At 52.7% G+C, this 17012-nt stretch overlaps 2 protein-coding genes across 2 annotated transcripts in view; one reads left to right on the top strand and one right to left on the bottom strand.

The window, feature by feature from the left end:
* The window catches only part of Otog (otogelin), a 67720-nt gene extending 58392 nt beyond the window's left edge, over window positions 1–9328 (bottom strand). Inside the window, 8 exon segments of the mRNA XM_051148562.1 lie at window positions 312–517; window positions 1623–1741; window positions 3963–4117; window positions 4277–4369; window positions 5134–5209; window positions 8527–8587; window positions 8719–8779; window positions 9232–9328. Coding sequence (XP_051004519.1) covers window positions 312–517; window positions 1623–1741; window positions 3963–4117; window positions 4277–4369; window positions 5134–5209; window positions 8527–8587; window positions 8719–8779; window positions 9232–9328 — 868 coding nt within the window.
* A 2941-nt stretch (window positions 9329–12269) lies between these two features.
* The window catches only part of Ush1c (USH1 protein network component harmonin), a 50091-nt gene continuing 45348 nt past the window's right edge, over window positions 12270–17012 (top strand). The window contains 1 exon segment of the mRNA XM_051148597.1: window positions 12270–12424. Within this exon segment, the coding sequence (XP_051004554.1) occupies window positions 12389–12424 (36 nt within the window). The 5' untranslated portion in view covers window positions 12270–12388.

Here is a 17012-nt window from a genome sequence, read left to right as displayed (position 1 = left end):
TTGTGTGTACAATATTCTGTTTGCATGTGTGTCTGCAGGCCAGCAGAGGGCGCCAGATCTCATTCTAGATGGCTGTGAGCCACCATGTGGTTGCTGGGAATTGAACTCAGGACCTTTGGAAGAACAGCCAGTGCTCTTAACCCCTGAGCCATCTCTCCAGCCATGAATTCTTGACGGTTGAGGAGACTGGAGGCCAGGGCTTGGTTGAGAGCATGCCTAGCATGGCAGGACTTCGAAAGTAAGTCCTTGATCCTGACTCAGTCTTCATCACCAGCAAAAATGTCCCACAAAGTACCTTCCCCTGGACTCACCGTAGCTGGTCACCAAGTCATCCAGAGGGTCAGCATTGTTGTTCCCACACAGGCCATGGGTCCAGCCCAGGAACTCGGGGCTCATCTTGATGTAGACAGCCGAGACACCATCCCAGGCCAGCGTGAAGGCTGACGGATGCCGTGCGATGACAAAGCCAGCCAACTGCTGCAGCTGCACGCCCCCCGCTGCCTGTGGGAGCTGGACCCTGCGAGCGAAGCCCAAGGCTGCAGGGTGTCCTCACAACTCCCACGGGCCCTGTCCTTTCCCACAAGGCCTGCCGCCCCTACCCTATAATATGAGCTCTTTATGCCCTATCCTCCACGTTCCCAGAATTCCTAAGTGCGCCGAGGTGCATCAGGATTCTTTTATGGTCAGAGGGCTTTCAAAATCACAATGTCGTCGGCACAGATAAATATCGGGACAATCAATCCACAGGTTCTTTTCTCCCAGAGGGCAGGGAGAGAAACCATATCATAGAAGAAGGCTTTCGTTTTACTGTGCTAGTCCAGAACAGGAAGAGCGGAAAGAGAAGGAGAGAGGAGAACAAAGAGGAGGCCTCTTACGCCTGCCCCCTCTCGCTTTCCTCACACGGTCTGGATCTGGCACTTCCCGCCCAGCTGACAATAAGAGCAACCTGAGTCCAGACAGTGGTAGGTGTACGAACACCCACTTGATTTGCAGGAGAAACCCCTCAGGCCCAGCCTTGTGCTCTGGCCCAGGAAGCTTGGCGGTGGTCAGTTTCCAGATGCAGAGGGTCAGGGCAGGCACTGGCCCTGCGGGGGGAGGGGGTGGGGGAGGGCGAGGGACGCAAGGGGCAGCAACTTGGGACTTGAGATAGCCAAGAAGGAAGGAATACGGAGGAGGAGAGCAAAGGCAATTCAGACAGGCTCACTCTGGGGCCATCCGGTGTGGGGGGAGGGAGTCTTCTCCACACAGGCGGGCCCCTAGGAGTCCCTGAGTGTCCAGCAAGACAATTGTCATTCAAAATGACGCCCTGTCCTCAGGAAAAGGTAAGTATGTGTAAGTGTCTGTTCAGAGGAACTGTGTGTGAGCTCAGAGGGAAGGTTTTCTTAGGGGGGAGACAGCTTTCTAGAAAATGTTACTGTTTTCCAAAACGGTAGGAAGCACACTGGGACTAATCGTAGCAGAGAACCATCTGACAGTCCCACTGGCTAGACACACCCTGGCCAGGTGTCCGCTTCTGCCCCAGGGTGGAAAATGCTGTCTGCCCCCAGTTATCAATTTCCCTTCGGCTTGACTGGGGACAGATATCCGCTAACCCACGTCAGGGATGAGGAAGACATAGTTACCTCACACCTCCATGAGTGACCTCCTTCGCCAGGCGGATCTCATGCTCTCCGGAGAGGAAGAGGCTGACAGACCTCGGGCATGTGTAGTGGGCGGAGCCACAGTGTGGGTCATTGTGCACCTGATTTGGGGGAAAGGGGGAATGAGGTGGCAGGATGTTCAGAGGGGCGGTCTGCAGCAACTGCCACAGCCCCCCCCCCCCGCACGAGCGTCACTCCGCCAGTGTGGGATGACTGGGTGACCCTTGTGTGCTGGACACTTCTCCTCCGTGACCCTTCCCAGTACCCCTCTCCAACACTGCAGCAGGGCTGGAGCTATGACTGCCTGTATTTCATGATTATCCGAGGAGCAGAGAGAAGGGGCAAGGGTCACGTGCACCCAAGACTAGCAGATAGCAAAAAATGAGCTGCTGACCCGGATCTAAATGAGTCAGATCCCGGAGCCTTGTCCAGATCATTGGGGCATCGCCAAGATTCACAAATCAAAAGGAAGACGTGCACTCACCTTCCCTCACACAGATGTGCGAACCCAGGCACACGCCGACACACGCTCACAGACACTGTCTACACACGTGCTAGAGCCCTGCACACTCCGGGCATGCAGAGACCAGCCCTGCCCCTGCACACATAAGCACACCCGTCCTATGCTGCTGTTCCAAGAGCATCTTCTCCAGCCCCACTCAAGATAAGCACCAGAAGTCCAGAGGGCAGGGCAAGTTTCTAGTGCTTAGGGAAAATATTCCCAAAGGCCACCTGCCGCAGGTGGAACCACTTCCCAGGAGCCCGCTCCCCCATTCCGTTATCCTTAGACATGAGGGACCAGACTGACACCTCTTTGACTGACAGGAGGAATCGTGAAAGCCACCTTTGTCCAAAGTTAATGTCTTTCAAGCATTGCTGGGTTTGTTCAAATGGTGTCTTAAAATACAGCCTTGCCTGGACAGGAACTCACTGTGTGGATCGAAGCTGGCTTCAAACTCACAGAGATCCACCTGCCTCTGGTCCCTCAATTTCTGTGTGTGCCACTACCCCTTGAATGGTCAAGATGAAGAATTTTTTTTTTACCATGACTCACACAAAGAAATATCTATATATATAAACAAAATAATATTCTTCTGCATCTTTAGAATAATAATGGTGTGTGTGTGTGTGTGTGTGTGTGTGTGTGTGTGTGTGTGTGTGTGTGTGCCTTTTTATTCTCTCCTTTTTAGATGCAGGCAGGGTGTGGTTCGCTACATTGACTCCCTCATGGGGCATCTCATCCGTCTATAATGGTAAAGTATCTGTGGTGAAAATAACACAGTCAAAAAAAAAAAAAAAAAAAAAAACCCGAGGTAGTAGAAGGCGACACTGGTCATGCCACCTAGACATCTAGGATGGGACCGTCAATCTATGCCTGAGGCTGCAGCGACTCACAAATGACCAACGTGCCATCTGTCAGAGATGCCCATCAGATCCGAGGGACATGGAGCCTCACAGGGCACTCAGGTGTCGGGCAAGCTTTTACCAGACGTTCATGCAGGTTCAGGGAACAAGCCCGAAAGACATGGGCTGGCCCCAGAGAGGGCCCAGAGGTGGGAAAGGAGCCTACAGAGAGGTCATACTTGGGAAAGGAGACCCACCCAGAAACAGTCCTTGTAAGACACGGTCTGGTGGGGGCGGGGGACAGGAGCGGGGTGAGGGTGTCTGTTTACCCAGAGAGTGTCTCCTCAGCTGCTTGGGCTGTCAGGAGACATAGGAAGGACCTCCTCACAGAAAAGAGCTGTACACAGGGCCACCCAAGATTCCCATCATCCTCTGGGAGGCACCGTACTCTTCCCAGCTCCACTTCTCTCCTCTTGGCTAGCTCTAGCGGGACTCCTTTTCTGTCTCAATAACTGTCACTTGCTATCAGAAACTTGTGTCATCACCGTCCTTCACAAAAGGCCGGATCAAGTTTCCAGGACACTGCCTTTTAGTCTTTGGCATTTTGCCACTTCAGCTCTGAGTTACACTAGAAATAACTCCTGTCATTTGCTGTGGCTTCTCTATTAAAATGAAGGTCCTTGAGGACAAAAGACCACATTGGTGCTAGTGTCCTAAGGGCCTCCCTTTCTGAAACTCTGTACTCAGGGACAGTATACAGTATGGACCGCGGAAGCCTGGCTAAATGAATGACTCACCAGGGGCCACCAGGGGCACGTGGGTGAGCAGGGGCTTAGAGACTGTAGCTCCTTCTAGAGATAGAGACACTGTCCTTGAGTAGGGAGATGGAGAGAGGGAAAGGAAACTGCCAGCCACCACAGTCCCCAGGGCCTGGTGGAGCCTGCACTGACCAGCAGGGCAGGAAAGCAGGCACCTCACCTGGATGGAAAAGCTCTGCCCCTCAAGTTCGTGGTGTCCCACCAGCATGTAACTGCCCTTTCCAGAGAGGTAATAGTACAGGCCGTCAAACGTCTCCACGTGGTGCTGCCCCCAGGCCCGGCAGATGCTGTCCCGCTCAGGACCCGTGTTATACACTGAGACAGAGCAAAGTGAGCCCAGATTTGTATGGGCACAGTGCTGGGAGCGGCTGGGTTCCAGCCCCATTGCTCAGGCACAGTGTTACTCCCAAGTCTTAGACCGACAGCTTTTCTGGAGCCCATGGTCCCTCCTGGGGTTGCAGAGATCAGACCTACCCAACTGGCAACGAGGTCCACTGGCGTTGAAGCGTCTGCAGTCACAGAAAGCGGGGTGCACACACTCACCCCCATTGAAGCAGGAGAACAAGTCTGCAAGAGAGACATCACCACCCCCCAATACTGCACCAGACCAGCAGAACCAAGGCACACACCTCCTCCCAGCAGGCACCATGGAAGTAAAGGCCCTGCCCCCACACAGCCAGATTGATGAGGGCCATGCAGGGTGCATAGGGCCATAGCACAGTCCCTTTCCTGCTGAGAATTTGGGGTGTGACCTTAGACCTTCAGCCTTCAGTGTTCATGAAGTGGCCCTGAGGCCACTTGATGTGGGGCCCTTAGTTCCCTAAGGTTAGCTCCCAGCTAGCAAGCAAGACAGCAAAACCAAGAATGTGACCTTTCAGGGGAGTGGGAGACTGCTTTGAGAGCTTCATGTATTCACTGTTCAGGGAGGAGAGGCCAAGGAAATCAGGATAGGTCTGAGAACACAGCAGAGAGAGTGCGCATGCGAGACAGAGACAGACGCAAACCTGGGACTCTGCTGGGGGAAGCACAGACACAGGCCATGTGACATAAAGGAGGAGAGGAGAGAGACCACAGGAACTAGCACACGGACGGATCGTCCCACAGGAAACAGGAAGCAAGACCAAAAAGAGGATGGTGTAGGGTGAGAGGTCAACCACCTCGTGAGGCAGCAATCTCATGAATTAGACAGCGTGAGTGGGAGCCAGGCCACAGGGGTATGACCAGGACACAAAGAGGCCCGGCAGGTCAAGCTGGGGAAGATACGAAGAGATTCCAGGCACAAAAGGGGGTAGGGGGGGCCGCAGGTCCACACACAGGGAGGGCCGACTTACAAGATGGTGCACACTTGGCCCGGTGGAGCCGCCTTTCCCACGAAGACATGGCCACTGCATCTGGAGCGTCTGCCTCCTTTTGGGAACAGAGAACGGTGAGTTCTGAGCACCAGGGTATTCGGTTCCAGTGTCTTTTTTGACAATACCTAAACAGGCCCGGGACAAATCCCGGCTCCCAGTGGAGGGCTCAGAACATGAGGTGAGTCCAGAAGCCTACAGCCTGGAGCCCAGCTGAGCTCACCAGCCCTCCTTGGCACATGAAGCTGACTTCCTGCTCGCCAGATGCTCAAACCACCTCCTTCTCGCTGAGAGAAGTCTTGCCCCAGGAATCAGGTGTCCCACCTTCATAGCAATCCTCAGGGTCCTCAGAGACCACGGGAAATGGGAAAGGCCTTATGGAGAGCACCACTGCCACCTTCTCCCCGTGGTCCCTGGAGAGCTTGTGTGAATGCATACATCATGCCCCTCAGATGTGGCTCCTGAGACCTCCCTGTGATCAGGAGCCAGCCTGAGCTGCAAAGCATCAAAGCCATTTTCTGGAAAATTCTTGATTTTATTGTATTAGTATTTAGCCAAAGATAACATGAACTCCTGAACCTCCTGCCTCCATTCCCAAGTGTTGGGGTTACGGGTGTGCACCGCCACCCCTGTCTTGAAGAATTCTTTAAATCCTGTCCAAATAATTAGTCTTCAGGACCAACTGGGGGTTTGCAATCGTTCTCATGTCATGAACCCCTTTAACGAGCTGTGCTGGCACCTTCTCAGAAAAGTGTTTACAAATACATAAAATGTAAGGTTACAAAGAAAACCAATTATAAGGTAAATATGAGAGTGTTTTATTTATGTGTGCTTGGGTACTATTGTGCGTCTTTGGTAACTCACAAAATAAGATCTGTCAGCAAGCCTTCTCACTGCCAAGACTGTTAAGAGTGCCAAACATAAATGGCATCGGCTGGTGACAGGAAACGCCTGTGACCTCTGTCAGTAATTGGCACTGCTAATGTGCTCCTGGTTATAGGAGCAACAGTTGGAAGCAAACTCGGTCTCACTTGGTGTCTGCAGTACCAAGGATTTTTTTTTCTCAGCCTAGTTCATGGCCTTCTGGTCCTAATTCTTTGGAGAAGGTCTGAGTCCTGCAGAGGCAGGGGGATCTCTATGAGTTCAAGGCCAGCCTGGTCTACATAGCAAGTTCTAGATTAGCCAAAACTACATAGTAAGACCTTGTCTCAAAAAAAAGAAAGACAGAGAAAAAGAAGGAAGAAGGGAAGGGAGGGAGGGAGGGAGGGAGGGAGGAAGGAAGGAAGGAAGGAAGGAAGGAAGGAAGGAAGGAAGGAAAATAAAAAGTTTGCTTGGCTACTAGTCTGGGACCCACCCCTACTCTCTTAGACCAGGCATTGGAAGGCCCCAAAGCATCCATAGTATGTGGGCCTCAGGCCCCCTCCACTCACCACATAGAAAAGACACCGTCAATCCTTTTAACTCTATGGAGTAAAGAGCAATATGGGCCTGCAGTGTCTGGTTGAGACATTCAAGACCTGTGTTGCTTAGTTTTATGTTCGCTGATACAAGCTGGAGTCATTTGGGAAGAGACTCTTGATTGAAAAAAAAAAAAAAATGCCCACATAAGCTTTGCCTGTAGGCAAGTCTGTGGGGAACATTTTTCGATTGATGCTTGATGTGGAAGTGGCCAGCTCATTGGAGTCAGTGTCAACCCCTAGGCAAATTGTCTTGGCTGGCAGAAGAAAGCAGATTGAGGAAGCCATGGGAAGCAAGCCAGTAAGCAGCATCCCTCCGCCACTTCTGAATCAGCTCGGGCCTCCAGGTTCCTGCCTCGAGCTCCTGTCCTGACTTCCCTCAGGGATGAGCTGTGACCTGAGGGTTGTAGATGAAATAAACCCTTTCCTCCCTGTGTTGCTTTTGGTCATGGTATCTAATCCCCAAAATAGAAAATCCTAGGACAGGACCCCTCTCAGCGGGAAAGGGCAAGGCTGCCTAACCAGAAAACCAGCAAGGGAGCATTCTGCCCAGTGGGAGCGAGGCGTTCGGGTGTGAGAGCCATTATCTCCACAATATGAACTTCTAGAGTCCTGTGGGCAGAGGGGCGGGCCTAGCTCCACCAACAATTTGGCCTACTTGCTCATTGTGCGGTCCCAGAAAGTCAGCTTCCCTAGCTATGAAAAGGCTGCCCATATTTGACCACACCCTCTTGATGGAGAGGCCTGGTGGCACTCAAAGGAAGGATAGCAGGCTACCAAAATGAGACTTGATACTCTATGATCATATATAGGGGGAGGAAGTCCCCCCTCAGTCACAGGCATAGGGGAGGGGAATAGGGGGAAAGCGGGAGAGAGGGAGACATGGGAGGATACAAGGGATGGGATAACAATTGAGATGTAATATGAATAAATTAATAAAATATATTTAAAAAATAAAGAAAAGGCCGCCCTTTCAACTTTCCAACTCTAATTGACTGTGATCCTGCAATCTAAAGCCTAGAAGACCAGGCCAATGAGAGGGAAAAATGGGCATTAGAGAGGAGCACGCTGGCTCCGCCATCCTGGGCTTCTGTGCCCTGAAGGGCAGATAGCAGGGACTTTTTTATAGTATAAATTATTCCCCCTAATTTGCTGACACGAGGGCTGCCCTGAGCTAATCCCTGGACTGGGCACGGCTGAGGGTCAAGCCTTCTGAGGGAACATGGCGGATGAGTAAACTGACTGTGGCTGTAGAAGGAAGGAAGGGCAAATGTAAGCCAGGGTTAGAAAGCGAATCTGAGTCGTCCAATCCAGAGATCAACAAACAGCAAATGGAGGAAACATACTTTCAGCCTTTCTCCAAGAAGCAAAGGATCCTGGGAGAGTGGGACCCAGGGGATGGTCAGCCCCAGGAAATCAGTGTGTGTGTGTGTGTGTGTGTGTGTGTGTGTATGTATGTGTGTGTGTGTACAGGTCAGAGGGAAATGCCAATCCCCTTCTTCTAGCTCTATTCACCTTTCTGGCTTCTTCGGCTTCACCAGCCTTTCCTGGCAGCCCCCAGCAGGTGGCCTAGTTTTTTTGCCTTGCCTCTCACAGTTGCCTTCCTGGGGCACTGCACAGGGTATGGAGAGGGGCCTGTGATAGGATTTCCAGCTTTCACAAGCCATGCAGAGAAGAGAGCTCCATTCTCGTAAACCCTCCCCTGCCTGCTCTCCTCTCCTCTGAGGTGGAGAGGAGGAACTCAGCCATGTCCCTGCCCCTCCCAAAGAAAACAAATACTAGGGACCCAAGAGACTAGAAAAATGGGAACAGGTGAATTTCAGATATCCCCCCAAGAAAGACAGACCTTTGGTTACCTCAGGCCCAGAAAAAGCCCCTTGCCCAGTGACCACCTCTCCCTCCCTCAAGCATGTCATACCTGGCCTTCCACAACTGTTGTGGCATCGTCTACTACGAGAGACGTCTCATGGGAGCTGTGGCTAGAAGGGAAATGAGCTTGCATATGTGCAGGGTTGGGATCAGACACGCTTCCACTCACCCCAAAGTCCAGCCCTGGGGTCATTTGGGCCAAGGCTAAAATGGGACCTCGGGTGAGGAGGCAGTGACTCACCTGGGCTCAGGGGCAGGCTCCTGCTGCCGCTCTGCACTGGCTTTCCATGTGAATGCTGAGGCTAGGGAGGGACCAGAGTCTCCACTCCAGGTAAGGCCTCCCCTTAGCTGGGGCCTCCCACCGCATCCTCCCACTGGCTAGGGAGCCTGACTCCCCTACACCCCAGCTCTGCCTGGGCCCCACCCCCAGCTTTCTCAAGTTCTTTCTCCAGCTCCCAGGATCCTTCCAGAGAAGGCCTTTCCCATTCCTTCTACTCCTTGGGCCTTGTCTTTCTCTTGTTCTCTACCTTGGGTCTTTTCTAACTTAGAAGCATTTGGGTGTCAGGTCTGGCTGGCTGCCTCCGCTCTCAAAGGTCTCTGCCCCTTTCTCACACCACACCACACCACCTCTCTCTCTCTCTCTCTCTCTCTCTCTCTCTCTCTCTCTCTCTCTCTCTCTCTCTCTCTCTCTCCAACCAGCGCAGACCTGTTCCCAAAGCCCCAGCAACTTGCCCCACTTCAGACCCCATCTCACCCTGGCGCTGCACCCGCGTGAACTCCGCAGCAGGCTCAACCCTGAAGAGATAAAAGCAAGAGAGAAGCAAGCAAAGTCTGGGTGCGGGGCCTCCCATCAGGGTGCCAGGGGACTGGAGAACAGGCGCAGGGACACCTCCACTAGCAGCTGCAATCCCTTGCTCTCACGCCTTGCCTCGCAGCTCCCTTAGTCCCTTCTCTCAGGCACTTGACTCCTCCCCCAGGCTAGAGTGACAGGACTGCCAAGCTCATTAGCATAAGTTACAGCCAGGCCTCTGTCCCTCATTGCCATTGTAACTAGCCTTCTCCAGGGAAGTCCCCTGGGTGCTGAGGGGGGTGGGGGGAGAGGGTGGTGGTGCGGGAGATCAAGGAGGCAACCGAGGCAGATTTCAGTTCCCTCACCTGGGTCCTAGAAGCCCCTTCCAGCCTGGCGTGGTGGCGCAGGCCTTTAATCCCAGCTGAGGGGCAGAGGCAGGCGGATCGCTGTGAGTTCAAGGCCAGCCTAGTCTACAAAGTGAGTCCAGGACGGCCAAGATAACATAGAGAAACCCTGTCTCGAAGAACAAAACAAAAAGCCTATAAGCCCCTTCCACTAGAGACCGGATAGACATTCTAGAACAATCTGGTGCTACCTAAGCCCTCTCCACACTGAGGCCTGGGAAGAGCCACTCAGCAGTCAGTGGTAGAGAAAGGGCTCCGGCTGGCAGAGTCCTAGTCTATGTTCCCCAACCCTAGCTTCCATCTGGGCCCCAAGTTCACATCCTATGTCCAATAAGCGGTCGAGTGGGGAAGGCCACGCCTTAGGCTTCAGCTCACCAGTGCTGGCTCTGGAAATGCCGTGCCAATGATCAAGGCCAGAGCGAGGACAACAACTTTGGTTTTATGAACAAGAGGCATTTCATGTCCAGGGAGAATTGGCCCCTTGCAAACCCCTCAGTAGGGGTGTGGTTTTTGGATGCACACAGTCATTTAGCAGATTTGTCGAGAGTCTCTTTTGTGTCACTTTACTGTTCTGAACATATGGTGGGTAAGCTGGCCTCTCGGAGACACTGGCTAAGAACGAAGGAGAGAGTCCTGCAGAACCCAGGGTAGTCTCAGAGCAGAGACATTTGTGGAAAAGAGCCCAGGACCCAGTGCTGTGCTAAAAATCAAAGAGGAAAAACTGTAAAAGATGTCTGTGGTCACAGGAAAAAGGGTCGGGGGGGCTATGGCTATGTTCTTCTGAGTAAGGACATTCTTTGCTCTGGGTCCTCAATATAAAACCAGCAGCCATGTGGCATCCTTAAGAAATGCAGAAGAGGCTATAGAAATGGCTCAGTGGTTAAGAGTACTTGCTGCTCTTGCAGAGGACTGGGGCTCAGTTCCCAGCATCCACATGGCGTACAGCCGTGCACAACTCTAGTTCCTGGAACCTTCTTCAGCCTTCTCAGGCACCAGGCAGGGACACAGGGTGCATAAATATATACAAGCAAAACATTCATATGCAAAAATAAAATAAACTTTCAAAAAAAGAGAAAGAAAGGCAGAGACTCAAAGATGTAAAACAAAAGAGGATTCTCTCTTGTGTGGTCTTTTCAGCACCACTAAATGCCTCCACACGTCTTTCTATCTAGTTCTGTCTTATCAAGGTAACAGCAAAAGATCCTAGTTAGCATTAACTGTCAACTTGACACAACCCAGAGTCATCTGAGAGGAAAGCCTAGCTGAAGAGTGTGGGCCTGTGGGCTTGTCTTGGTTAATAATTGACACAGAAGGGCTGAGCCCACTGTGGGTGGCGCCATTCCCTACACAGGTGGGCCCGAGCTTCATAAGCAGGCGAGCTAAGAATAAACCCGGAAGCAAGTGAGCCAGAGATTGAGCCAGCAAGAACCATTCTTCCATAGTTTCTGCTTCAATTTCCGACTTAGGTTCCTGTCTTTACTTCCGTCAACGGTGGGATGTGACCTGGAAGTGTAAGATGGAACAAACCTCTCCTTCCCTAAGTTGCTTTTCGGCACAATGTTTTCCACAGCACCAGAGTGAGAGGAGAGGAGAATCCGGGTCACATTTTCAAGTTCTTTCCCCGGGCATAATTTATCTTAACCTAGGCCATAATTTAACCCCCATGAAAACAGGCTGCCTGCAAACCCTGGCGAACGGCAGAGGTATCCAGAGAAGAAAGAGCCTTCTCGCGTCTCTGACGTCACAGCCGCACCTACCTGATTTGGGCCACTGTTGACCTCCTCTCCATCCCTTGACGTGGAATGAACACATCAGATACTCACCCTGTTAAATCCAGGCATAAAATCCACAGGCCCCACCACACTCCGGTGAATTGTGTCCTGGGTCACTTCTGGTTTGTTGGGGGCAGAGCAGTTAAGCTGGGAGGAAAGTGAGTCAGGAGATGGGGGCATTCCCCAAGACTGGCAAGCCCCCTTGGAACACAGTAAGACCTAGCCTGCCCCCCCCCCCCCAAGGAGTTTTGTACCGGAAGAAGCCTGGATGAAACCTAGCACAAGGTGAGATGCATATGGAGTCAGGGGCGGAGGTGGGGGCTGGGGTGGAAATGGGATGAAGAGATGGGGAGACTCTTAACCTCTACACCAGTGTCACCACCAAAAGTTCCAAACCTTGGCCAGGTGTACGGTGGGCCAGGCTTGCACTTCGGAGGCAGAGGTAGAAGAGTCGTTCTCCTAGGCTACAGACTGATTTTAAGGCCTGCCTGGGCGACATCAGATGTTCTTTTAGAAGGAAGTCTCAAACAACCTCCCAAACCCTGCCAGCCGGTGTCACCTCGATCTTCTGCCTTAACCGTGTGTGTGTGTGTGTGTGTGTGTGTGTGTGTGTGTGTGTGTGTGTGTGTGTGTGTATCACTCCAGGGAGTGGGGCGGGGGGTGGGGACCGCCAGCCTTACTAACCAAGCCACCATCAGAACATTCCTACAGCGGTCCCTTTCCTTCCAGGGCCTCCAGTGCTGAACTTCAGGACAGGTGACTCCGCCTCCAGGCTGCCCTTTCTCCAGCCGGCCCCGCCCCCGCTTCTCTCAGACCCCGCCCCGTAGTCCCGAAGAAAGCTAGCTAGTCCTCGAGTCTGGTGGCTGATCCACGGGAGCACCACCGGAGCAGCGGGGCACTTTAAGGAGCCGGACGAACTTGGAAACAGGTGGATCAGTCTCAGCCATGGACCGGAAGGTGGCCCGGGAATTCCGACACAAGGTCAGAGCTGAGAGGTGCCCAGCACAAAGGGGACTGTGGAGTCCCTGCTGGGGTGGGTGGGAGATGGACCCTTCTCCCTTGTCTGAGGGCCTGGAGCAGCCTGGGATTTCTGAAGGTGTGTGTGTTGGGAGGGAGGGTCCCCCAGCAAAATGAGGCAGGAACACTAGGAGTCCTGGTATAAGGGCTTACTAAAATGACCCTCTCCAGAAAATGCCATTTCTCCTTTGGCCCTCCAGGGACTGGGGACTGGACAGAGAACCCAACTAGTGGGCAAGTCCCATACTAGTGCCCTCAGCCCATGTCTGTTGGACCTGGGCAAGAGTCTGGGCCAGGCAAAGGAGGAGGAAGGGAAACTGAGCCTTTCTTTGCCCTTTGACCCCATGAGTTAGGAGTAACTGGGGGGCCCCCTACCCTCACTGGGACATTTCAACCAGGCAGAGGGGCAGTTTTGAAACAGTACAGACAATCTTCAGGTGAAGGGCCACTGAGGTGCTAAGGGTGTGAAGAGCCTGGCTTTGGCCTGGCAGACCCCTCAAGTTGAATCCTACCTCCCTGGGTATGCCCCAGTGAGGGACCACATTGGTTCTTCAAAGTCCTCCAAAACTTTGCCTGGAATCAGGAATTTCCTAAAGTGTTTCCCAGGCTGCAGAGTCTGTGGAGGTCACAGCAAACACCAGGAAGGCAGGGGACCCAGTACTGGACCTCCTACCAGGTCCCAGATGGTGGAGGTAAGGGGCAAAGCCAATGTCAACAGCTATTCACAGCCTGGTCCAGGATAGGGAGCTGTGTCCCCTGATACCAAGCTGAACCCTTTCCCAGTCTCTCAGGATGGAGTACCTAAAGTGAGGTGCCCCCTCCCCTCCCTTCCCACATAGAGGCCCAGAGGCTAGCCACTGTGAGACCACGGTTACAGGCCAAGAGCTTAGGCCCAATGGCAGGGACCAACCACTTACCTGTGTCCTCATGCGGCTTGTCACACGGGTAGGAGACAGGCCTTGGGCACAGAATATTGGGATCAAGGTTTGGTAGGGGCAGAAAGGACGGAAGCTTCCTGAACACAAGGCCAAGGCATCCCTGCTCTCATGTCTTGGGGTGACTGAAAGTCCAGCAGAAGGGGGCAGCTGGTGAATGCCAAGGGGACTGCTTGTGTTCAGTGGTACTTTGTGAGCCCAGGGATGTGTGGGGAGACATCTTAGCTGCAGTTAACGTTTGCTGCGTGTGGGTTTCAGTCAACCCACTTTAAAGGCTCCTGTCCCCTGTCTGAGCTTGAGTTTCTCTTTCCTGGCTTTGGGCTAGGAGTAACTTCAGCTTTTCTTTCACCATCTGTGAAAATGTTGTTACCTACAATTTTGAGAGAATCACCCCAGGGTCTCTCATGTCTGACTTGATCCCACGATCACCCCACTCTTCCTCCCTCAGTTCTGGACAGAGAGCCTTCTCGGGCTTCTATGTTTCCTTCCATGTCCGGGCTCCTCCTCAGAGTCATTACCTATTAATGTCCCCACACCACAGGCGGGGCAGGTGTCTCTGGTTAGCAAGGGCCCGGATGGACTTTGTGCCCTGCTGTCTCAGATACAGCAACAGCCTTCCCCTCCCAGGCCGGGGATCATCCAGGAACTGAGAGGGAAGGCAAGGTAGAGACGCAGTCAAGCTGAGTAGAATTTACAGCTTGCTGTTTGCTTGTTCCATACATCTGCGTCCTGAGTGTTTTTGGGCAAACGCGTTCCTAAGCTGAAGTGTGCAGTCTAGATCTTCAGTTGCTAGAGGTAGCGTTTAAGGTAGTGTGTTATTGCCGGGCGGTGGTGGCGCATGCCTTTAATCCCAGCACTTGGGAGGCAGAGGCAGGTGGATCACTGTGAGTTCGAGGCCAGCCTGGTCTACAAAGTGAGTCCAGGACAGCCAAGGCTACAGAGAGAGACCCTGTCTGGAAAAACTAAAAACAAAACAAAATAAAAGGTAGTGTGTTGTCATGGATGGTGCTGGGTGAGCTAGAAGAAGTTACTTGCCCTCTCTGTGACTTGTTCTGAAATTTGTGGATCGGGGCATATCATCTAACTAATAACATTATCGTGAAGGCTGAATGAGATCTACGCATGTAGGGGGCTCTCAGAGAATCCCAACACTGCCAGGAGGTGGTGGCTCACGCCTTTAATCCCAGCACTCGGGAGGCAGAGGCAGGCAGATAGGTGTGAGTTCGAGGCCAGCCTGGTCTAGGACAGCCAAGGCTACAGAGAGAAACCCTGTCTCAAAAAAAAAAAAAAAAAAAAAAAAAAAAAAGAGAGAGAGAGAATCCCAACACTAAGGTCAAATCTCACCCTGTCACAAACCACTGAGTCTCTAAGCTTTTGTTTCTTTCCCAGTGAGGGGGTACACAGAGCCTGTATGAGACGGGATTAGGTAGGAATTCGAGGATGGGGTGCTCTGGTCCCCAGGCAAAGTCTGCAGGTGTTAGTGTTAAGGTTCAGTCCAGTTGCTGCCTTGCAAGGTTCTGTTCCAAGAGCAGGCAACAGTACCTACAGCACTAACTGCCCCTCCCACTAGGAGGGGACAGGCGTGGGTTGGAAAGGACCAGCTGGCTTAGCTGGGACTATGGCTCTCCTTGGAGCCCAGTGGAGCACCAGCTTTTCAAAGCAGCCTCTTTGCTCCCAGCAGCCTTTGCAGAAACCTAGTTACTCATTTGCTCAAAGAATGTTTATTGCCTCTCCAGCAACCACACATTTATGAGCAGCTCTGGTGTACCCTGCCCCAGGCCAGGCAGCCAGAGACCAGTCACGGGAGGGAGGGGTAGAGTGAATGAGACCCGAAGAGCCCCGCCCCTTCTAGGGTTTGCTATGCATGCACGCATTCACCCATGTGCTCAATGAACGCTCGCTGGCCTCCTAATCTTATGCGGGGAAGAGTTCTGAGCGCGCTGGAGAGCAGAACAAAGCCTCACCCTCATCAGGAGCCTGCCCTGGTAGGGAAGACAGTTACCAAGGAGATTAACGGTATCTTATGATGGGGCGCTGTGACGAACGCTGGGAGAAAAGTAAGCCCGGGAAAGGGGGCTAGAGAGCAGCAGGTGGTGTGTTGGTTACAGCCACCAGGACGGCCCCTCTAAAGAGGCCCCGTCTGAACCTGCAAAAAGAGGGAGGTGCCATGGGGTGTATGAGGAAGAAGGAACAGTGGCAAGTGCGGGAGAGGAAAGCACCTGCCTGCCGCGCTGCAGAATAGCAGGCCAGACTCGGTGGGACGGGTTGCAGAGTGGAGAGCGGTGGGAGTAAGCGGGTGAGGTGTAGGCAAAAATGAGTTCAGGGACGCCAGCTAACTGAAAGTACGTACGTACGGAGAGCATGGTTTACACCCCAATAGGATCAGCCCTGTGGCTCCCGGAGTGGAAAGAGGGCTCTACTCAGTAGGATTGGGGACACAACTTGCCTGTTAATTGAGGTTGGGGGTGGAGCGCTTAGGCTGTTCTGTGAACACCTGCTGAGGACCACCTGCTAGCCGAGGAGCAGGGCTGAGGGGGACAGAGCAAACCTGAATCCCCTTGGGATGCACGCTGGGGAGGACTGTGAGAGGGTGGAGGTGAGACTTCTGGAGTTCTTGGGCTAGGAGTGGCATAAAGCCCTGGAAGGCTGTGGTTACCCAGAGGAGTAAAAATGGGGTGGGGGGAGGGGGGAGACCCAGGATACCACCAGGGACCCAGATTAGAGGGGAAGGCAAGAGGATCACCAGGTCACACAGGGGACCTGGAAGTGTAATGGAAGGCCCGGCCTTGCATTTTAGACCTCACTACCACACTCCCAGCTGACCCGCACTAACAGCATCCTTTCACTTTGTTTTGAGACAGGGTCTCCTGTAGCCTAAGTTGGCTGGCCTCAAACTCACTGCATACAGAAGAGCGGAGCTTGAACTTCTGATCCCTCTTCTTCCACCTCCCAGGGGCTAGCCGTAGACATTTTTATGTTTCATATAAGATAATGTCAGGCAACAGATATTAGATTATATGAGGCTTATTAAATGAGCATGGGGAGAGAAGGAGAGGGGAAGGGCACCCCAGAGAGAGAGAGAGAGAGAGAGAGAGGGACAGAGACAAAGAGGAAGAGAGTAGAGAGGGGAAGAGAGAGGGGGTAGAGAGAAACCCACAAGGAGGGTCTGTCCTTTTATATAGCCCTGGGCAGGGCCACGCCCCCATGGCAGGTAGGCAATGACATCACAGGTAGGCAGACTGAAACAGAATTCTAACAGGCACACACCAGTAGGCCTGCACTCTTTATACTTTTTATTTTGAGACAGGACCTTGCTAACTTGCCTAGGTCGGCCTTGAACTCTCTCTAGCCTGGGTAGGACTTGAATTTGCAGCACTGCTGCCTCAGCCCATTAAGTACCTGCGACTATAGTGCAGAACCCCCAGGCCCAGCTAAGATGAGACTTGAGACAGGATGAAAGCTATGTCCATGACTGTGGTGGTGAAGGTCTCACAGGAGTATTACCATCCCAAACTCTCCTAGTTGTACATGTTAAATGTAAACGCCTTCTTACATGTCAGCCACTCTTCAATAACATGTTGGGCTATTTTTTTTTTTTTAAGAAGGAAGGTGTCCCT

The sequence above is a fragment of the Acomys russatus genome, chromosome 7 (assembly GCF_903995435.1).
Source record: "Acomys russatus chromosome 7, mAcoRus1.1, whole genome shotgun sequence".
Classification (NCBI taxonomy): Eukaryota; Metazoa; Chordata; class Mammalia; order Rodentia; family Muridae; genus Acomys; species Acomys russatus.
Note: the sequence above shows the minus strand (reverse complement) of the source record. Positions and strands in the feature narration are given on the sequence as shown.